At 42.2% G+C, this 22,414-nt stretch overlaps 3 protein-coding genes across 3 annotated transcripts; all 3 read right to left on the bottom strand.

Moving 5' to 3' along the window:
• Window positions 1–5,010: 5,010 nt before the first annotated feature.
• Window positions 5,011–9,464, bottom strand: LOC142941840 (zona pellucida sperm-binding protein 2-like). The gene is made up of 17 exons (XM_076083950.1): window positions 9,396–9,464; window positions 8,612–8,686; window positions 8,352–8,516; window positions 8,179–8,275; window positions 7,877–8,094; window positions 7,641–7,797; window positions 7,353–7,561; window positions 7,137–7,254; window positions 6,777–6,976; window positions 6,599–6,713; window positions 6,335–6,504; window positions 6,173–6,264; window positions 5,961–6,091; window positions 5,674–5,863; window positions 5,396–5,537; window positions 5,169–5,298; window positions 5,011–5,090 (listed from the first exon to the last, which is right to left on the bottom strand). The coding sequence occupies exons 1-17, from the start codon at window positions 9,462–9,464 to the stop codon at window positions 5,020–5,022; spliced, it is 2,349 nt and encodes a 782-aa protein (XP_075940065.1). The 3' UTR covers window positions 5,011–5,019.
• A 5,120-nt stretch (window positions 9,465–14,584) lies between these two features.
• LOC142941839 (zona pellucida sperm-binding protein 2-like) lies at window positions 14,585–19,204 on the bottom strand. Its single transcript, XM_076083949.1, has 19 exons — window positions 19,144–19,204; window positions 18,930–19,054; window positions 18,335–18,478; window positions 18,186–18,260; window positions 17,926–18,090; window positions 17,753–17,849; window positions 17,451–17,668; window positions 17,215–17,371; window positions 16,927–17,135; window positions 16,711–16,828; window positions 16,351–16,550; window positions 16,173–16,287; window positions 15,909–16,078; window positions 15,747–15,838; window positions 15,535–15,665; window positions 15,248–15,437; window positions 14,970–15,111; window positions 14,743–14,872; window positions 14,585–14,664 (listed from the first exon to the last, which is right to left on the bottom strand). Exons 1-19 carry the CDS (start codon window positions 19,202–19,204, stop codon window positions 14,594–14,596), a joined length of 2,610 nt encoding a protein of 869 aa, XP_075940064.1. The 3' UTR covers window positions 14,585–14,593.
• Window positions 19,205–19,950: 746 nt separating this feature from the next.
• ttc32 (tetratricopeptide repeat domain 32) lies at window positions 19,951–22,173 on the bottom strand. Its single transcript, XM_076084597.1, has 3 exons — window positions 22,024–22,173; window positions 21,657–21,823; window positions 19,951–20,606 (listed from the first exon to the last, which is right to left on the bottom strand). The coding sequence occupies exons 1-3, from the start codon at window positions 22,137–22,139 to the stop codon at window positions 20,479–20,481; spliced, it is 411 nt and encodes a 136-aa protein (XP_075940712.1). The 5' UTR covers window positions 22,140–22,173; the 3' UTR covers window positions 19,951–20,478.
• Window positions 22,174–22,414: the final 241 nt, after the last annotated feature.

Raw genomic sequence — 22,414 nt, 5'->3', positions numbered from 1 at the left:
ACTTTACTCACCTAGTGATGCACCAATCATGTTCATTAGCAGATTTTATACTCACCGACGGCTTCAACCTCAAGCTCGTTCCCCACTGCTAGGGCCTTGTCCAATGAAAGCCTCATTAGATTACCCACACAGTCTGACCGTAAACCACTGCCTGTTAAAGAAAAGGCTTGTGAGGAAGAGTAAACGTTCTTTAACAATAACAGTGGTAAAGTAATTTAGTTTGAATTCAGGCTTACGTGACTGAGAATTGAGCTTCATATTTGGCCTTGCTTGACCCAAGACAGCCATCAAGTTCCATAACAAACTTGAACAAGTAAAACACATAGTTTAGATACATTAAGTGCGCAGCTAGCAGTCTTTGAAACAAAGAATCAAAATTAACCTACATGTTCCCAAGCCTCCACATGTTGCAGTCTGAGCGCAGCCTAACAAAAGAACTAGAGGAATCAAATCACTGTCAGCACATGGCACTGCACACCCAGCACACCCAGCACACCCAGCACACCCAGCACACCCAGCACACCAGACCACAAACCAACTCAGAAGAGAAGTGACTGACTACCTTACTGCTCCAGCACCAGCTGTTTTATACATCAGCAAATTACAATACACAGGTGAGACCAATTGGTGATTCTCCACCCAGCTCACATGAAGTGAGACAGCTTGATGTGTGTTTTATGAAGACTGGAAAATCTTAATATATGCATACACAATAATCGGTAGTGTGCTAAAAAATGATCTATTGTTCACTGATTACAAACATATATACATTTGAGTTTGGCATCAAAAATATATAATTTTAATTATTCGAGAGATCCAGTGTCAAAAGAGGCCGACTATCTTTCCTTAAAACCATAAATTTAGAAATAAATTTAAGACACAAAACATGTTTTTTCTTTGCAGCTGAGAGACTTATAATCTTTATTGCATGCAAACACTTGATTTAGGTTTGTTTATAGTCACAAACCTCCTCCCAGTGTGTTCAAGATGGGGCAATAACATTTATTACCGACAGTAAAACCCAAGCTCATCTTTTCACCTGGTGCTTCTGGGTCGATAAGTCTGCGCAAGCGCGGTCCACTCACAGAATTATACAATAATATGCTTTAATTTATGAGGCCATTACATTTTTTCCAACTGGAAGAATCTCGAGTTCGATCAGAAAAGGAATTATCATTTGCTCTTAATGTGGTCAAACTACAAATGTTTTTGCAGCAAACGGTTTGATTTATAGCGGTGTCATTGCTTGTACAGGTTGCTTTATGTTTATATTCATGCTGATATCTTAAAAAAAAAAAATCAATCCATTCCTATCCAGATCAAATAACGATAACTTGTTATATGACAGCTGTACATAAATATAAGTAAATTGACGACATGTACATTTGACAACAATGTGTGTTTTCTTTAGCTGACAGATTTAAGGATATATAAAATATGTACTCTATAGTTTATGAAGCTGTCAGTATCCCCTTTCTATCTTGTGCTGCTGGTCCAGACGTGTCTGTTCCAGGCTCACTTTGGCATCTTCAAAATCTGGATTGAGCTTTATTGCTTGCTGGAAGTCACTCTTGGCATCGTCGAAAAAACCTGTAAGATAGTAAAAAATGTACATACATCATAAGTTCATGATTTGTAATGGACTGCCTAACTGGCTTGTTAAGAGTCATCACTTTTATTTAGTGGGCAGCATGAGCACGAGCGCTATCAGCGAGTACACAGCGCCATCTCGAGCAGCGGTTCCCGAACCTTTTAGGCCACGCACCCCCTTCTACATCCCGACCGGGTTCACGCACCCCCAATCCCCCACACCTTCAAAAAAAAAAGCAACAGAGCCTATTTATAGCCGCATAAAAATCGGACCAATGAGAGAACAGTTTGCTCGCGCGTGGCGTTTGTTTACAAGATAAAAAACACAAAAAAGACAAAAAATCTTCCTGCACCGTGTCTTCGAAAAGGTAACGGACGTACACCAGAAGATTGGCCAGATTGGCCACATCTGTAGACTCGTCTACTTGCAGAGAGTAAAACTCACTCTTCTTCACGCGACCAACTAATGTAGCCAGGATGTCTTCGGAGAAAGCATCGATGCGGCACGACACAGTGTTGTTGGACACCGGGATCATGTCCTACTTTTTTGCTTCTCTCTCTCCAATCATACATTCCACCATCTCTTTGGCAGCTGGCAAGCACACGTCTTCGGCGATTGTGTGAGATAGCCCCTTTCTTGCTATTCTGTAACTGACCAGATATGAAGCCCGTAGTGCGTTTTTTGTAGACCCAACACATGGATGAGACTGCAGTTGTTTTTGGCTGTTTTGTAACTCCTCCAATTTGGATATAAAAAATGTAAGGGGCTTTTGACTTGCACTGGCATGCTTGGTGTTCAGGTGGCGACGTAAATAAGAGGGCTTCAGACAGCTGTTAGCCAGAACCTCACTGCACACCACGCACTGTGGCTTTGGGCAATCTGCATTGCCAATCCAAGTGAAGCCTAGACCCAGATCATTTTCATCATATTTCACCGTGACTCCGCGATGGACCTATGTGCTCCCGATTTGTCTGTGCTATCCCTTCCTCCTTTTCGGTCTCCTCCGTCTCATCTTTCTCTGACTCCCGTTCGATTTATTCTCCCGGTCTCTCCCCAACGCACCTCGTTTCTCTCGCCTCCGATTCCTCACTCTCTCTCTCTGTCCCTCTCCTCTTTTATAACTGATAGCTTCAGATGTCCCACCTGACAGTTTCCCCGATTTCAGCCAGTTTAGCATATTTGCATTAATGTTGCTGAATGAATGAAGTTAGCTGTTAGCTGACGTTAGCTGCACAAGCTAGGCTAGCTAGTGTGTACGTAAAAGACTGGCGGCAGGAGCTGAAGTGCATTTATTTATTAAATTGTAAGTTTTACATTTTAAATTTGAATCTTACAAAGGGAATTTTTATAATTCATGTTTTTATTTTGTGAAAAATCCCACTTACATTTTTTTAAATTATATTTAATATTAATTATTACACCATTAGACCACCATTACATTTTTCCTCTCGCGCACCCCCTAGAGGCAGCACCACACTTTGGGAATCCCTGATCTAGAGTATCAAAAAGGAAAGGACACATCAACCCACCTATTGTCGTGAATATGACTATTGATTTTCAGATTGAATCTTGCATCTGATCTGTACGAAAGGACATCTTGTTGACTGTTAAGAAAAAATCTCTGACACCATGATGAATTTTATTGAAAATGCAGAAGTATTGAGCAGAAAGGGATGACAGGAAGCTTGTGGAAAGGCATATTTGATGAAGGAAGCTTAATTCTATATTTCACTGAGCTTTCTTCATTGATTGTCTTACTAATCTCAGTATCTAGTGTGTGTTACGACCGGCTCGGGAGTCGCAACATAAGGAGGGAAACACCAAGTTAGATTAAAAACCCAAAGGTAACAGTTTATTACAGGACACAGAACAAGCGTAATGTGCAACTCGAACTGAAGACCAGGGTCTGGGGCCAGGCAGATGAGAGAGAGCGAGGGCAAAGCAAGGAGGCGCTTATGTAGGTGAAACTCACACCTTCATCCAGGTGCCCTCAATCACTCATCAGGGAGCTGCACCTAGAACTCAAAGACAGAATACCCACCCATACATTCACAGCAGGACATAGAATTATACGTAACACTTTGATAAGTCTAATAAGAGTCTGTGATAGTTTCACCGATTTTTTTCCTGGCCTTTCAAACAGTGATAAAGCAGTGTAACCAGAGTTCACTGTTCTTATTTGACTAAATCCTCATTTCTGAGGAAGTTAAACATGTTTGCCACCATAAATTTGAAAAAAAAACAGGCAGTGTTTTGATAAGGTGTTGGGCCAATGAAAACCATCTTCTAAAAACATATTCCCCCATTTGGTGCGATGATGGTTAAGGTGGAGAACGTTGTTAAACATGGTCAAACATTTCCCATAGGTGTTCCATTGGGTTGACATCTGGTAACTGTATGGAAATATCTGCATTTTGCTTCTTATTTTCAGCTTTTTGTATAAAATCTGGTATGAATTGAGAGTCTTTGCACCCATAGATATAGATTCCTCCTTGAATACATTTTTAATTCAATTTGGACAGAACAAATCCTAAATTTCAGCAACCGACTATTCATTCTTTGAATGTACAGAGCCGCCTTTGCAGAGAAAGATTTGTGGTACTAGAAGAGTGCCGCCGTAAGACATTGCCAGGTCTGAAATGATGGCGAAAGTGTCCAGTTCGAACCTACGATCTGGGTGAACTTCATGACTACTCCAAATGCCTCGTTAAACTGCCATCGTCAGATTCATTGACAGTCTGGGTTCACTTTCTTTCAAGACCTCGCTACAGTCAACAAGTCTGTCAGACATATCTGTTGAACATAGCAGAATTTTTATTAAATTAACATGGTTACCTGCAATAATTTGATTCCTTAGCGGAGGATAAATTGCAGAAGCCGGAGATTTGCAGCTGTTGCAGTAGATTACCCTGGGATCAAAGTTTGGGAAAGCAGTCGGAAAGGCTTTTCCGGAACCTGGAGACAGCAATCTCGCTAAGGGATGACTGGATGTTTGAGAGAGCAGCCAGGACCGGATCTTCTTCCTGAAGATCGGCGTACGGAAGGGGTCTTGCTCTTTTAGCCGTGGTGCTAACATCAGTGGAAGCGAAAGCATGAGCGATGGTGGCGGGCAGACGTCAATTCTGCTTGGATGTACTTTTCGTAGGAGTAGCGACAGGAGGAACTACGGCCTGATCGTTAGCATTTGCTACGAAAAACTGAAGGTCTTCGTGACTTGCCCCAAGGGAAGCAGGGCATTCGCAGCAATAGAGTGCTTTGTTAGACATTACTCAACTATCTTTACCTAGACATTTGCCGCTTTATAGTTTTAAAAATTTGACAGCCCCTTTAGTAACCTAAAGCTAACCTAAAGACAAAAGAGGACTTCCCAAAGCTTTGATACAAATTGAGCAAAGAAAAGACTGCACAAAAGTTTAAAGGCAATTTGTTTATTCAGATGTTAACACAATAGGCCCAGAGGAGATTTGCCTTTGCTGAGTAGAGTCTGTTCCTCTTTGCCCTAGAAAGACAAGAAGAGTATAGCTCACCAACTGCACGTAGATTTAGTCGACAAAATGTTTTTCCAGATTACACTTACCCCGTCTTACTCCTTTCATCTCTTGCGGTCTGGAGTAAATCTGGGGTGTAGGTTGCACACACTGGCCTCTGCACAAACCATCCAATTGGCTGTTTTCGTCACAAATCGCTGCATCACAGTGGATATAGATCTGCAGACAGAAGGGTTTATTACACAGGGCTACATGCAGCTGTACCATGCAATGTGGCCAATACACACTTCATTTGGTTACAACCGTCCCACTTTACCTCATCTTTCAGAACCGCCTCGTCTTTAGTGAAGGTGAACATCTTTATAGAGAAGCGTTTGATGTGGGATGGGACTAAAACCCTGGCGTCGCTCACAACAGGATGGAAAATGGTCACATGGCTATCATCAGGATTCTCACAACTGGAGGGAATAAAACAAGCTTCTGAATGCTTTTTGTTAAACCCATGACATTTGGATTATGTTTTAGGGATTGTCACAAATTGCTTTCAATAAAGAGAAAAGCTGAAGGTGCACAAAGTTTTATGCTGCCATTTACCCGTCCACAATGATATCCCAGAGAGGCAGAGACGTCCGGTCGTCATAAAGTGTAGCCCAACACTTCTCCACAATGAGCTCCAAATTTGGGTCAGTAGACTCAATCAGCTCCACCTCAAAATACAGAGGCTGCCTCAGATATTTCACAACTGGATAATCTTCTGCTTGGTAGAAGAGATTGTATGATGAATCTGGAAGAGTAGAGTCACATTAGTAAAAGGCATGGACCGGCCAGACGGTGTACAGTCTTGCAAAAACAAGATAGGCGTTTAATGAAGTCAACCTTACCTTGGGCTAGCCTCATTTGCACCATCAGCTGCCCTGAGCCGATCTCTGCTGTGGGTTCATAGCGTCTTGGTTTAGAGCTGAATGCGACAGTCCGAGTCTCATTGACCACGTAGTAGCAGGAAACGGTCTGTCTATAGGAGAAAAATACACTGTAGGTGTTGACCTCTCACTAGACGGTATGTCCGGATAAAAGATTGGACGAGTCCCTTTACCTGTACTCAGGATCGACTGGCGATGTGGAGGCTACTCTTTTGTTGTAATACAGGCCAATCTCATTTTCATACAGCATGTAGTGGTCAAAGAACTAAAATAAAAGTGAGGCATTAGAATGTTTAAGAAAATAATTTGTAGATTTAAGGTGAACCAACACTTACTGTTCTAGTGGTTCCACAGGAATCGACACTGAAAGAGAAATATGCAGAGCGATCGTCACTGAACGCCGGTTTGCAGGACTGGTCCTTTAGGGTCAGCCTACTTGGGCTGAGATTGGGCACAGATTCCACCTTCACAGCCATAGCAGTCATGGTTCCATTGGGGTAGCACACTGAGGATAGAGGTGGTAAGGTTGAAAAAAAAGATATATCCTACAATCCCAATCAGCAGAAATACTGCATTTTTTTTTTTTTTTTATGTCTTACTGGTTGTTGTAAAGAGGAAGGTGCAGGACAGGTAGAGATCAGAAAGCACCCAGTTGTTGATGGGATCCAACAGAAGCAAGTCAACTCGGGTTCTGACTGAATCCGAGGTTATCAGCTGTAAGACAAAAGGTAAGTTATCCAGTGCAGCAAATTTATGAGATTTTATTGTTCGACATACCTCGAACGCTGTGTCCTTGGCAGTGTATGGCAGTATGAGGGTAAAGTGTGTGCCGTTTCCTTGGAAATTGTATTCCTCAGCCATCTCAGCTGTCAGCTCTCGAGGGCCAACCATGGCCTTGAAATTGTGGCCTTGATTTCCGTATTTTACACCGATGTAAAACTGATTCTGGTCACAGGTGCCAGTGATGGTGGGTAGCTCTAAAAGCAGAGAAACATTTATTAACCATTTGAGTGAGCAACTTTCTCTCCCTTTGGTGTTAAGGGAAGACACCCAATATTAGTTGAAACATTCTCCTATTCCCCGTTGGGTCAAAGCAATTAACTAGATACCGTGAAAAGCAAAAGCATGAGAGCTCACCAACATCCTGATGAGATGCCTGCAACTCGACTGGGTGCGCAAATTGAGTTTCTTCAGGCAGGATGATAAACCCAAAGATCAGAGGGAGGAAGTAGGTTGTAACCAAGCGGTCAGGATTCTGCAGATAGAAACAGCTCAGTTATGTCTTTGAAACACTGGCATGCAGAGCAAATAAGCTGGCACGGAGTGGCTTTTTGCATTTATAATTTCACATACATGTTTCAGGACTACAGCCGAATCGAAGGGTACTGAAAGAGAGAAGCTCTTGGTTCCATTGGGGTGGTTGTGCTCCTGGACGGTGAAGCCTCTGGCATTGCTCTCCTCAACAGTGAGAACCCCGGTGGAGAAGGTGATGTTCCTCAGCACCACATCATGAAGAAAGGTGCTCAAGATAACGCTGAACACCCGGGCCTCTGGAACAGTATCTGAGGAACAGAAAGAGACAGGTTTGTAGCCTTCTTCTCGAGCCTGAGATTCTGTTGTCTACTGGAGAATGTGACTTACTTTCGTGGAAGTGGGGAGGTTGAGGCATAAGAGGGGTGGTAATGGGGAACAAAACCTTGTATCTGGTATCATCTTGGGTGTCAGTGGTCCTCCACAGTACCTCAAGCATGGGCTCCACAATGTAGGTGATGTGGTACTGGTAATCTGGGGCATGGCTCTGCAATTATTCATGACATTTTAATAAAACATGCAAAGACTAGTGACTCTTGCATTTCTAATGTAGAAGACTTCCCAACCTTGAAGTGACCATCAGGCGAGCCCACTGGGATCTCAATGACGATGTGATGGCGTGTGGTGGACAGTGTGTAACCCCGTGCGGCCATCTGAGCTCCATCAAGCCTCCTCCCGTTGATGCCCATGTGCATTTCTAGGACTTCAAAGTTGCCATCCAACAGCAGTGTCACACGGCGAGGTACGTGCCAAGAGATTACATTGTTGATGAAGAGGACGCCACCTGTAAATGATAAAGCAACTGTTGACGCAACTGTGTGACAACTAAATGTTAACTGTGTCCAGCCACTGATTGCTCGAGACTTACCTGTGGGACAAGCAGCTGCCAGGTTCACCACATTCAGACCATGTGGTGCCTGATAGTAGGCGCTCACCCTGAAAACCTCCATGGGGACTCCACCCACCTAAAAGATGTCATGTTTAACATCATGCTTTTAATGTCAAGTAAAATGCAAAACACTGCAGAAGACTGTTGCTTACCTCCTCCGAATAAGTCTCTGCTGTATTGTACGGGGATCGCATAACCAGACGGGTCGAGGTCAACATGGCACCATAGCCGGCTTGTTCAGCCTCACTAAGCACCATGGACACTGGTTCTGGGGTGTAGAATGTCAGCTTCCAAATACCATGTGCTGCCCCAGAGGCCTGAAGGGAAGAATGAGTCATTTCCTCCGTTTGAGATAACAAATGTTGCAGGTTGAACAGCAAGTCCACCACAACAGTGGAATTTTAACACGTACATCAGAAATGGTGTTGATATCTTTAACATCTTGAGCTTGTCCCTTCGCTTCAGGAGTAGTAATGTGGTTTGACACCTAAAACAAGAAATGGTGGTTTAATAGTTTGTTAAGACACTAGTTGGTAGAACCATTAATGTAAAGCAACCTACTTCCATGTAGTTCCTGTCACAGAGAATCTCTCTTGATGCCCACTGAGTGTAGCTGCAAGTCTGCATCACATCATGGGTAACCACGTCTGATTGAGTGTGGCCGTACATTCGGAGCCTTAAGCCAACATTAAAGGTCTGATCGTCCTACAAATGCAATGCATGAAATGAGAAGAATTTTGGCATTAGTGGAGTCAAGAGCTGAAATCATGAAAGTAATTAATGAAAAAGGTCAAAACATTTCCAGCCGCTTGTGTCCATTTTAGCATTGTTAAATTGCCTAGTGTTGGGATATTATAAAGCTTAATTTTGTAAAATGTACAGACCAAACAATTAATTTAAGAGAGATAATTGGCAGATGAATGCAGCCCTGACATTTTTACATCACATTAAACACTTTGTATCCTATACAATGCATGTAGAGGAAGGGGGGGGGGGGGGGGGGGAATACTGACCATTGCAGTTAAACACGGGAGGTTCGATTCAGAGTTTTTCCAGAAAAGAGACTACAAAATAGGAACTACTGTGTGCCTCAAAAATAAGTCTTTAAATGTAAGGGATATGTGAACTACACCATGATGTTTTTCTCACTGGCGAATTATAATAAATGTCATCTAATAAAGTGATCTCAAACGCACTTTGTTGTCCACGTAGCAGCCCAGCAGAGACGAGTAGATTCTGGTGTTACCCCACGGGTCAGACTCCATGCTGTATCCACACTGAGCAGCCAATCTGGGTGTTAACACAATGTGCTGGGTGCCAACTGGGGGGGGGGGGGGGGGGGAGAAAGAAAGACAACCATGACAGGACTTTACTCACCTAGTGATGCACCAATCATGTTCATTAGCAGATTTTATACTCACCGACGGCTTCAACCTCAAGCTCGTTCCCCACTGCTAGGGCCTTGTCCAATGAAAGCCTCATTAGATTACCCACACAGTCTGACCGTAAACCACTGCCTGTTAAAGAAAAGGCTTGTGAGGAAGAGTAAACGTTCTTTAACAATAACAGTGGTAAAGTAATTTAGTTTGAATTCAGGCTTACGTGACTGAGAATTGAGCTTCATATTTGGCCTTGCTTGACCCAAGACAGCCATCAAGTTCCATAACAAACTTGAACAAGTAAAACACATAGTTTAGATACATTAAGTGCGCAGCTAGCAGTCTTTGAAACAAAGAATCAAAATTAACCTACATGTTCCCAAGCCTCCACATGTTGCAGTCTGAGCGCAGCCTAACAAAAGAACTAGAGGAATCAAATCACTGTCAGCACATGGCACTGCACACCCAGCACACCCAGCACACCCAGCACACCCAGCACACCCAGCACACCCAGCACACCAGACCACAAACCAACTCAGAAGAGAAGTGACTGACTACCTTACTGCTCCAGCACCAGCTGTTTTATACATCAGCAAATTACAATACACAGGTGAGACCAATTGGTGATTCTCCACCCAGCTCACATGAAGTGAGACAGCTTGATGTGTGTTTTATGAAGACTGGAAAATCTTAATATATGCATACACAATAATCGGTAGTGTGCTAAAAAATGATCTATTGTTCACTGATTACAAACATATATACATTTGAGTTTGGCATCAAAAATATATAATTTTAATTATTCGAGAGATCCAGTGTCAAAAGAGGCCGACTATCTTTCCTTAAAACCATAAATTTAGAAATAAATTTAAGACACAAAACATGTTTTTCCTTTGCAGCTGAGAGACTTATAATCTTTATTGCATGCAAACACTTGATTTAGGTTTGTTTATAGTCACAAACCTCCTCCCAGTGTGTTCAAGATGGGGCAATAACATTTATTACCGACAGTAAAACCCAAGCTCATCTTTTCACCTGGTGCTTCTGGGTCGATAAGTCTGCGCAAGCGCGGTCCACTCACAGAATTATACAATAATATGCTTTAATTTATGAGGCCATTACATTTTTTCCAACTGGAAGAATCTCGAGTTCGATCAGAAAAGGAATTATCATTTGCTCTTAATGTGGTCAAACTACAAATGTTTTTGCAGCAAACGGTTTGATTTATAGCGGTGTCATTGCTTGTACAGGTTGCTTTATGTTTATATTCATGCTGATATCTTAAAAAAAAAAAATCAATCCATTCCTATCCAGATCAAATAACGATAACTTGTTATATGACAGCTGTACATAAATATAAGTAAATTGACGACATGTACATTTGACAACAATGTGTGTTTTCTTTAGCTGACAGATTTAAGGATATATAAAATATGTACTCTATAGTTTATGAAGCTGTCAGTATCCCCTTTCTATCTTGTGCTGCTGGTCCAGACGTGTCTGTTCCAGGCTCACTTTGGCATCTTCAAAATCTGGATTGAGCTTTATTGCTTGCTGGAAGTCACTCTTGGCATCGTCGAAAAAACCTGTAAGATAGTAAAAAATGTACATACATCATAAGTTCATGATTTGTAATGGACTGCCTAACTGGCTTGTTAAGAGTCATCACTTTTATTTAGTGGGCAGCATGAGCACGAGCGCTATCAGCGAGTACACAGCGCCATCTCGAGCAGCGGTTCCCGAACCTTTTAGGCCACGCACCCCCTTCTACATCCCGACCGGGTTCACGCACCCCCAATCCCCCACACCTTCAAAAAAAAAAGCAACAGAGCCTATTTATAGCCGCATAAAAATCGGACCAATGAGAGAACAGTTTGCTCGCGCGTGGCGTTTGTTTACAAGATAAAAAACACAAAAAAGACAAAAAATCTTCCTGCACCGTGTCTTCGAAAAGGTAACGGACGTACACCAGAAGATTGGCCAGATTGGCCACATCTGTAGACTCGTCTACTTGCAGAGAGTAAAACTCACTCTTCTTCACGCGACCAACTAATGTAGCCAGGATGTCTTCGGAGAAAGCATCGATGCGGCACGACACAGTGTTGTTGGACACCGGGATCATGTCCTACTTTTTTGCTTCTCTCTCTCCAATCATACATTCCACCATCTCTTTGGCAGCTGGCAAGCACACGTCTTCGGCGATTGTGTGAGATAGCCCCTTTCTTGCTATTCTGTAACTGACCAGATATGAAGCCCGTAGTGCGTTTTTTGTAGACCCAACACATGGATGAGACTGCAGTTGTTTTTGGCTGTTTTGTAACTCCTCCAATTTGGATATAAAAAATGTAAGGGGCTTTTGACTTGCACTGGCATGCTTGGTGTTCAGGTGGCGACGTAAATAAGAGGGCTTCAGACAGCTGTTAGCCAGAACCTCACTGCACACCACGCACTGTGGCTTTGGGCAATCTGCATTGCCAATCCAAGTGAAGCCTAGACCCAGATCATTTTCATCATATTTCACCGTGACTCCGCGATGGACCTATGTGCTCCCGATTTGTCTGTGCTATCCCTTCCTCCTTTTCGGTCTCCTCCGTCTCATCTTTCTCTGACTCCCGTTCGATTTATTCTCCCGGTCTCTCCCCAACGCACCTCGTTTCTCTCGCCTCCGATTCCTCACTCTCTCTCTCTGTCCCTCTCCTCTTTTATAACTGATAGCTTCAGATGTCCCACCTGACAGTTTCCCCGATTTCAGCCAGTTTAGCATATTTGCATTAATGTTGCTGAATGAATGAAGTTAGCTGTTAGCTGACGTTAGCTGCACAAGCTAGGCTAGCTAGTGTGTACGTAAAAGACTGGCGGCAGGAGCTGAAGTGCATTTATTTATTAAATTGTAAGTTTTACATTTTAAATTTGAATCTTACAAAGGGAATTTTTATAATTCATGTTTTTATTTTGTGAAAAATCCCACTTACATTTTTTTAAATTATATTTAATATTAATTATTACACCATTAGACCACCATTACATTTTTCCTCTCGCGCACCCCCTAGAGGCAGCACCACACTTTGGGAATCCCTGATCTAGAGTATCAAAAAGGAAAGGACACATCAACCCACCTATTGTCGTGAATATGACTATTGATTTTCAGATTGAATCTTGCATCTGATCTGTACGAAAGGACATCTTGTTGACTGTTAAGAAAAAATCTCTGACACCATGATGAATTTTATTGAAAATGCAGAAGTATTGAGCAGAAAGGGATGACAGGAAGCTTGTGGAAAGGCATATTTGATGAAGGAAGCTTAATTCTATATTTCACTGAGCTTTCTTCATTGATTGTCTTACTAATCTCAGTATCTAGTGTGTGTTACGACCGGCTCGGGAGTCGCAACATAAGGAGGGAAACACCAAGTTAGATTAAAAACCCAAAGGTAACAGTTTATTACAGGACACAGAACAAGCGTAATGTGCAACTCGAACTGAAGACCAGGGTCTGGGGCCAGGCAGATGAGAGAGAGCGAGGGCAAAGCAAGGAGGCGCTTATGTAGGTGAAACTCACACCTTCATCCAGGTGCCCTCAATCACTCATCAGGGAGCTGCACCTAGAACTCAAAGACAGAATACCCACCCATACATTCACAGCAGGACATAGAATTATACGTAACACTTTGATAAGTCTAATAAGAGTCTGTGATAGTTTCACCGATTTTTTTCCTGGCCTTTCAAACAGTGATAAAGCAGTGTAACCAGAGTTCACTGTTCTTATTTGACTAAATCCTCATTTCTGAGGAAGTTAAACATGTTTGCCACCATAAATTTGAAAAAAAAACAGGCAGTGTTTTGATAAGGTGTTGGGCCAATGAAAACCATCTTCTAAAAACATATTCCCCCATTTGGTGCGATGATGGTTAAGGTGGAGAACGTTGTTAAACATGGTCAAACATTTCCCATAGGTGTTCCATTGGGTTGACATCTGGTAACTGTATGGAAATATCTGCATTTTGCTTCTTATTTTCAGCTTTTTGTATAAAATCTGGTATGAATTGAGAGTCTTTGCACCCATAGATATAGATTCCTCCTTGAATACATTTTTAATTCAATTTGGACAGAACAAATCCTAAATTTCAGCAACCGACTATTCATTCTTTGAATGTACAGAGCCGCCTTTGCAGAGAAAGATTTGTGGTACTAGAAGAGTGCCGCCGTAAGACATTGCCAGGTCTGAAATGATGGCGAAAGTGTCCAGTTCGAACCTACGATCTGGGTGAACTTCATGACTACTCCAAATGCCTCGTTAAACTGCCATCGTCAGATTCATTGACAGTCTGGGTTCACTTTCTTTCAAGACCTCGCTACAGTCAACAAGTCTGTCAGACATATCTGTTGAACATAGCAGAATTTTTATTAAATTAACATGGTTACCTGCAATAATTTGATTCCTTAGCGGAGGATAAATTGCAGAAGCCGGAGATTTGCAGCTGTTGCAGTAGATTACCCTGGGATCAAAGTTTGGGAAAGCAGTCGGAAAGGCTTTTCCGGAACCTGGAGACAGCAATCTCGCTAAGGGATGACTGGATGTTTGAGAGAGCAGCCAGGACCGGATCTTCTTCCTGAAGATCGGCGTACGGAAGGGGTCTTGCTCTTTTAGCCGTGGTGCTAACATCAGTGGAAGCGAAAGCATGAGCGATGGTGGCGGGCAGACGTCAATTCTGCTTGGATGTACTTTTCGTAGGAGTAGCGACAGGAGGAACTACGGCCTGATCGTTAGCATTTGCTACGAAAAACTGAAGGTCTTCGTGACTTGCCCCAAGGGAAGCAGGGCATTCGCAGCAATAGAGTGCTTTGTTAGACATTACTCAACTATCTTTACCTAGACATTTGCCGCTTTATAGTTTTAAAAATTTGACAGCCCCTTTAGTAACCTAAAGCTAACCTAAAGACAAAAGAGGACTTCCCAAAGCTTTGATACAAATTGAGCAAAGAAAAGACTGCACAAAAGTTTAAAGGCAATTTGTTTATTCAGATGTTAACACAATAGGCCCAGAGGAGATTTGCCTTTGCTGAGTAGAGTCTGTTCCTCTTTGCCCTAGAAAGACAAGAAGAGTATAGCTCACCAACTGCACGTAGATTTAGTCGACAAAATGTTTTTCCAGATTACACTTACCCCGTCTTACTCCTTTCATCTCTTGCGGTCTGGAGTAAATCTGGGGTGTAGGTTGCACACACTGGCCTCTGCACAAACCATCCAATTGGCTGTTTTCGTCACAAATCGCTGCATCACAGTGGATATAGATCTGCAGACAGAAGGGTTTATTACACAGGGCTACATGCAGCTGTACCATGCAATGTGGCCAATACACACTTCATTTGGTTACAACCGTCCCACTTTACCTCATCTTTCAGAACCGCCTCGTCTTTAGTGAAGGTGAACATCTTTATAGAGAAGCGTTTGATGTGGGATGGGACTAAAACCCTGGCGTCGCTCACAACAGGATGGAAAATGGTCACATGGCTATCATCAGGATTCTCACAACTGGAGGGAATAAAACAAGCTTCTGAATGCTTTTTGTTAAACCCATGACATTTGGATTATGTTTTAGGGATTGTCACAAATTGCTTTCAATAAAGAGAAAAGCTGAAGGTGCACAAAGTTTTATGCTGCCATTTACCCGTCCACAATGATATCCCAGAGAGGCAGAGACGTCCGGTCGTCATAAAGTGTAGCCCAACACTTCTCCACAATGAGCTCCAAATTTGGGTCAGTAGACTCAATCAGCTCCACCTCAAAATACAGAGGCTGCCTCAGATATTTCACAACTGGATAATCTTCTGCTTGGTAGAAGAGATTGTATGATGAATCTGGAAGAGTAGAGTCACATTAGTAAAAGGCATGGACCGGCCAGACGGTGTACAGTCTTGCAAAAACAAGATAGGCGTTTAATGAAGTCAACCTTACCTTGGGCTAGCCTCATTTGCACCATCAGCTGCCCTGAGCCGATCTCTGCTGTGGGTTCATAGCGTCTTGGTTTAGAGCTGAATGCGACAGTCCGAGTCTCATTGACCACGTAGTAGCAGGAAACGGTCTGTCTATAGGAGAAAAATACACTGTAGGTGTTGACCTCTCACTAGACGGTATGTCCGGATAAAAGATTGGACGAGTCCCTTTACCTGTACTCAGGATCGACTGGCGATGTGGAGGCTACTCTTTTGTTGTAATACAGGCCAATCTCATTTTCATACAGCATGTAGTGGTCAAAGAACTAAAATAAAAGTGAGGCATTAGAATGTTTAAGAAAATAATTTGTAGATTTAAGGTGAACCAACACTTACTGTTCTAGTGGTTCCACAGGAATCGACACTGAAAGAGAAATATGCAGAGCGATCGTCACTGAACGCCGGTTTGCAGGACTGGTCCTTTAGGGTCAGCCTACTTGGGCTGAGATTGGGCACAGATTCCACCTTCACAGCCATAGCAGTCATGGTTCCATTGGGGTAGCACACTGAGGATAGAGGTGGTAAGGTTGAAAAAAAAGATATATCCTACAATCCCAATCAGCAGAAATACTGCATTTTTTTTTTTTTTTTATGTCTTACTGGTTGTTGTAAAGAGGAAGGTGCAGGACAGGTAGAGATCAGAAAGCACCCAGTTGTTGATGGGATCCAACAGAAGCAAGTCAACTCGGGTTCTGACTGAATCCGAGGTTATCAGCTGTAAGACAAAAGGTAAGTTATCCAGTGCAGCAAATTTATGAGATTTTATTGTTCGACATACCTCGAACGCTGTGTCCTTGGCAGTGTATGGCAGTATGAGGGTAAAGTGTGTGCCGTTTCCTTGGAAATTGTATTCCTCAGCCATCTCAGCTGTCAGCTCTCGAGGGCCAACCATGGCCTTGAAATTGTGGCCTTGATTTCCGTATTTTACACCGATGTAAAACTGATTCTGGTCACAGGTGCCAGTGATGGTGGGTAGCTCTAAAAGCAGAGAAACATTTATTAACCATTTGAGTGAGCAACTTTCTCTCCCTTTGGTGTTAAGGGAAGACACCCAATATTAGTTGAAACATTCTCCTATTCCCCGTTGGGTCAAAGCAATTAACTAGATACCGTGAAAAGCAAAAGCATGAGAGCTCACCAACATCCTGATGAGATGCCTGCAACTCGACTGGGTGCGCAAATTGAGTTTCTTCAGGCAGGATGATAAACCCAAAGATCAGAGGGAGGAAGTAGGTTGTAACCAAGCGGTCAGGATTCTGCAGATAGAAACAGCTCAGTTATGTCTTTGAAACACTGGCATGCAGAGCAAATAAGCTGGCACGGAGTGGCTTTTTGCATTTATAATTTCACATACATGTTTCAGGACTACAGCCGAATCGAAGGGTACTGAAAGAGAGAAGCTCTTGGTTCCATTGGGGTGGTTGTGCTCCTGGACGGTGAAGCCTCTGGCATTGCTCTCCTCAACAGTGAGAACCCCGGTGGAGAAGGTGATGTTCCTCAGCACCACATCATGAAGAAAGGTGCTCAAGATAACGCTGAACACCCGGGCCTCTGGAACAGTATCTGAGGAACAGAAAGAGACAGGTTTGTAGCCTTCTTCTCGAGCCTGAGATTCTGTTGTCTACTGGAGAATGTGACTTACTTTCGTGGAAGTGGGGAGGTTGAGGCATAAGAGGGGTGGTAATGGGGAACAAAACCTTGTATCTGGTATCATCTTGGGTGTCAGTGGTCCTCCACAGTACCTCAAGCATGGGCTCCACAATGTAGGTGATGTGGTACTGGTAATCTGGGGCATGGCTCTGCAATTATTCATGACATTTTAATAAAACATGCAAAGACTAGTGACTCTTGCATTTCTAATGTAGAAGACTTCCCAACCTTGAAGTGACCATCAGGCGAGCCCACTGGGATCTCAATGACGATGTGATGGCGTGTGGTGGACAGTGTGTAACCCCGTGCGGCCATCTGAGCTCCATCAAGCCTCCTCCCGTTGATGCCCATGTGCATTTCTAGGACTTCAAAGTTGCCATCCAACAGCAGTGTCACACGGCGAGGTACGTGCCAAGAGATTACATTGTTGATGAAGAGGACGCCACCTGTAAATGATAAAGCAACTGTTGACGCAACTGTGTGACAACTAAATGTTAACTGTGTCCAGCCACTGATTGCTCGAGACTTACCTGTGGGACAAGCAGCTGCCAGGTTCACCACATTCAGACCATGTGGTGCCTGATAGTAGGCGCTCACCCTGAAAACCTCCATGGGGACTCCACCCACCTAAAAGATGTCATGTTTAACATCATGCTTTTAATGTCAAGTAAAATGCAAAACACTGCAGAAGACTGTTGCTTACCTCCTCCGAATAAGTCTCTGCTGTATTGTACGGGGATCGCATAACCAGACGGGTCGAGGTCAACATGGCACCATAGCCGGCTTGTTCAGCCTCACTAAGCACCATGGACACTGGTTCTGGGGTGTAGAATGTCAGCTTCCAAATACCATGTGCTGCCCCAGAGGCCTGAAGGGAAGAATGAGTCATTTCCTCCGTTTGAGATAACAAATGTTGCAGGTTGAACAGCAAGTCCACCACAACAGTGGAATTTTAACACGTACATCAGAAATGGTGTTGATATCTTTAACATCTTGAGCTTGTCCCTTCGCTTCAGGAGTAGTAATGTGGTTTGACACCTAAAACAAGAAATGGTGGTTTAATAGTTTGTTAAGACACTAGTTGGTAGAACCATTAATGTAAAGCAACCTACTTCCATGTAGTTCCTGTCACAGAGAATCTCTCTTGATGCCCACTGAGTGTAGCTGCAAGTCTGCATCACATCATGGGTAACCACGTCTGATTGAGTGTGGCCGTACATTCGGAGCCTTAAGCCAACATTAAAGGTCTGATCGTCCTACAAATGCAATGCATGAAATGAGAAGAATTTTGGCATTAGTGGAGTCAAGAGCTGAAATCATGAAAGTAATTAATGAAAAAGGTCAAAACATTTCCAGCCGCTTGTGTCCATTTTAGCATTGTTAAATTGCCTAGTGTTGGGATATTATAAAGCTTAATTTTGTAAAATGTACAGACCAAACAATTAATTTAAGAGAGATAATTGGCAGATGAATGCAGCCCTGACATTTTTACATCACATTAAACACTTTGTATCCTATACAATGCATGTAGAGGAACACGGGAGGTTCGATTCAGAGTTTTACCAGAAAAGAGACTACGAAATAGGAACTACTGTGTGCCTCAAAAATAAGTCTCGAGAATTTAAGGGATATGTGAACTACACCATGATGTTTTTCTCACTGGCGAATTATAATAAATGTCATCTAATAAATTGAGCTCAAACACACTTTGTTGTCCACGTAGCAGCCCAGCAGAGACGAGTAGATTCTGGTGTTACCCCACGGGTCAGACTCCATGCTGTATCCACACTGAGCAGCCAATCTGGGTGTTAACGCAATGTGCTGGGTGCCATCTGGGGGGGGGGAAAGAAAGACAACCATGACAGGACTTTACTCTCCTAGTGATGCACCAATCATGTTCATTAGCAGATTTTATACTCACCGACGGCTTCAACCTCAAGCTCGTTCCCCACTGCTAGGGCCTTGTCCAATGAAAGCCTCATTAGATTACCCACACAGTCTGACCGTAAACCACTGCCTGTTAAAGAAAAGGCTTGTGAGGAAGAGTAAACGTTCTTTAACAATAACAGTGGTAAAGTAATTTAGTTTGAATTCAGGCTTACGTGACTGAGAATTGAGCTTCATATTTGGCCTTGCTTGACCCAAGAGGATTACTGCAGCCATCAAGTTCCATAACAAACTTGAACAAGTAAAACACATAGTTTAGATACATTAAGTGCGCAGCTAGCAGTCTTTGAAACAAAGAATCAAAATTAACCTACATGTTCCCAAGCCTCCACATGTTGCAGTCTGAGCGCAACCTAACAAAAGAACTAGAGGAATCAAATCACTGTCAGCGCTTGGCACTGCACGCCCAGCACATCAGACAACAAACCAACTCAGAAGAGAAGTGACTGACTACCTTACTGCTCCAGCACCAGCTGTTTTATACATCAGCAAATTACAATACACAGGTGAGACCAATTGGTGATTCTCCACCCAGCTCACATGAAGTGAGACAGCTTGATGTGTGTTTTATGAAGACTGGAAAATCTTAATATATGCATACACAATAATCGGTAGTGTGCTAAAAAATGATCTATTGTTCACTGATTACAAACATATATACATTTGAGTTTGGCATCAAAAATATATAATTTTAATTATTCGAGAGATCCAGTGTCAAAAGAGGCCGAGTATCTTTCCTTAAAACCATACATTTTTTAACAAATTTAAGACACAAAACATGTTTTTCCTTTGCAGCTGAGAGACTTATAATCTTTATTGCATGCAAACACTTGATTTAGGTTTGTTTATAGTCACAAACCTCCTCCCAGTGTGTTCAAGATGGGGCAATAACATTTATTACCGACAGTAAAACCCAAGCTCATCTTTTCACCTGGTGCTTCTGGGTCGATAAGTCTGCGCAAGCGCGGTCCACTCACAGAATTAAACAATAATATGCTTTAATTTATGAGGCCATTACATTTTTTCCAACTGGAAGAATCTCGAGTTAAATCAGAAAAGGAATTATCATTTGCTCTTAATGTGGTCAAACTACAAATGTTTTTGCAGCAAACGGTTTGATTTATAGTGGTGTCATTGCTTGTACAGGTTGCTTTATGTTTATATTCATGCTGATATCTTTAACAAAAAAATCAATCTATTCCTATCCAGATCAAATAACGATACATGTACAGTTGACAACAATGTACATTTTCTTTAGCTGACAGATTTAAGGATATATAAAATATGTACTCTATAGTTCATGAAGCTGTCAGTATCCCCTTTCTATCTTGTGCTGCTGGTCCAGACGTGTCTGTTCCAGGCTCACTTTGGCATCTTCAAAATCTGGATTGAGCTTTATTGCTTGCTGGAAGTCACTCCTGGCATCGTCGAAAAAACCTGTAAGATAGTAAAAAATGTACATACATCATAAGTTCATGATTTGTAATGGACTGCCTAACTGGCTTGTTAAGAGACATCACTTTTATTTAGTGGGCAGCATGAGCACGAGCGCTATCAGCGAGTACACAGCGCCATCTAGAGTATCAAAAAGGAAAGGACACATCAACCCACCTATTGTTGTGAATATGACTATTGATTTTCAGAATGAATCTTATGTCTGATCTGTATCAAAGGACAGCTTGTTGACTGTTTAAGAAAAAAAATCACTGACACCATGATGAATTTTATTGAAAATGCAGAAGTATTGAGCAGAAAGGGACAACAGGAATCTTGTGGAAAGGCATATTTGATGGAGGAAGCTTAGCTCTATATCTCACTGAGCCAGTGTTGTGTTTTCTTCATTGATTGTCTTACTAATCTCAGTATCTAATGTGTCAAAGGCAGTCGAATAAGAGTCTGTCTGATAGTTTCACAGATTTTTTTCCTGGCCTTTCAAACAGTGGTAAAGCAGTGTAACCAGAGTTTACTGTTGTTCTTAATAACATTACTAAATCCTAATTTCTGAGGAAGTTAAACATGTTTGCCACCATAAATTTGAAAAAACAACAGGCCGTGTTTTGATAAGGTGTTGGGCCAATGAAAACCATCTTCTAAAAACATGTTCCCCCATATGGTGTGATGATGGTTAAGGTGGAGAACGTTGTTAAACATGTTGGTCAAACATTTCCCATAGGTGTTCTATTGGGTTGACATCTGGTAACTGTATGGAAACATCTGCATTTTGCTTCTTACTTTCTTTTTTTTTTTGCTTTTTGTATACAATCTGGTATGGATTGTGTGAGTCTTTGCACCCATGGATATAGATTCCTCCTTCAATACATTCTTAATTCAATTTGGACACGATAAGGACACAATATAACAAATCCTAAATTTGACATTTATTTTGAAACAGACCGGAAGTCACAAATGTTGCTCTGTCAAGCTCGATGATAGCAGCACAGCTGTTGTCTAACAACAAAAAGCGTGCTTCATTATTATGAGCCTTACCTAGTCTATAGCGGATGAGTCCTCTGTTGTAGAAAGGTATTTCATACCGGCTGTCAGTCTCTATTGCGGAAGTGAAGTCCTCTACTGCTTCATTAAAATCCACCCGGAGGTACTTTATCTGTCCGCGGCTGTTATAAGCACTGGCCAAACTACTAGCTTCACAGTCCCTGTGGAAATATGACACCGTTAAACATGGATTATTTAACAATTGATGCATTGAAAGGACAGCGAATAGAGTGTAATCAAATTGAAGTCAGCAACAGTTAGCAAAAAACCGGGTCAACCACATTAACAGATAACAGAATATGGTGCAACACTAGTTTGACTGTTAGCTCGTTTTACTTCTCCAGAACGGAACAAACAATACCTGAACTGTGCGCATGACGAGATAAACTTTGTGTAAAGTTCTTCTGCCCGTTTGAAATTCTGTGTTTTAAACTCAGAGTGAGCATATTCAAGGATTTGGGGATTGTCTTCCTCCATAGGTTAAAGGTGTTTTTTTTGTCGTGCTGTTCCGACTGCGGATATGACGTCACAAAATACAACATCCAATCAGTTTCAGCGGGTCGCAAGTGGGCGTGGCTTGCAATGAATAGAGTAAAATTTAATAAGAAATACTGTATTTCCCTTTGCATCTCATATGATTCATAAATTTGATTTTACTAATTTATAGTATATTTCATATTATCAATACTCTATATTTATATGCTCATGTTCATTTTGAAATATTAACAAAAATGTCCCTTTCCCTGCTGTTT

Source organism: Anarhichas minor, unplaced genomic scaffold, assembly GCF_050575085.1.
Source record: "Anarhichas minor isolate MPS153535 unplaced genomic scaffold, ASM5057508v1 ptg000136l, whole genome shotgun sequence".
Lineage (NCBI taxonomy): Eukaryota > Metazoa > Chordata > Actinopteri > Perciformes > Anarhichadidae > Anarhichas > Anarhichas minor.
This window is presented reverse-complemented; position numbering and strand designations above follow the sequence as displayed.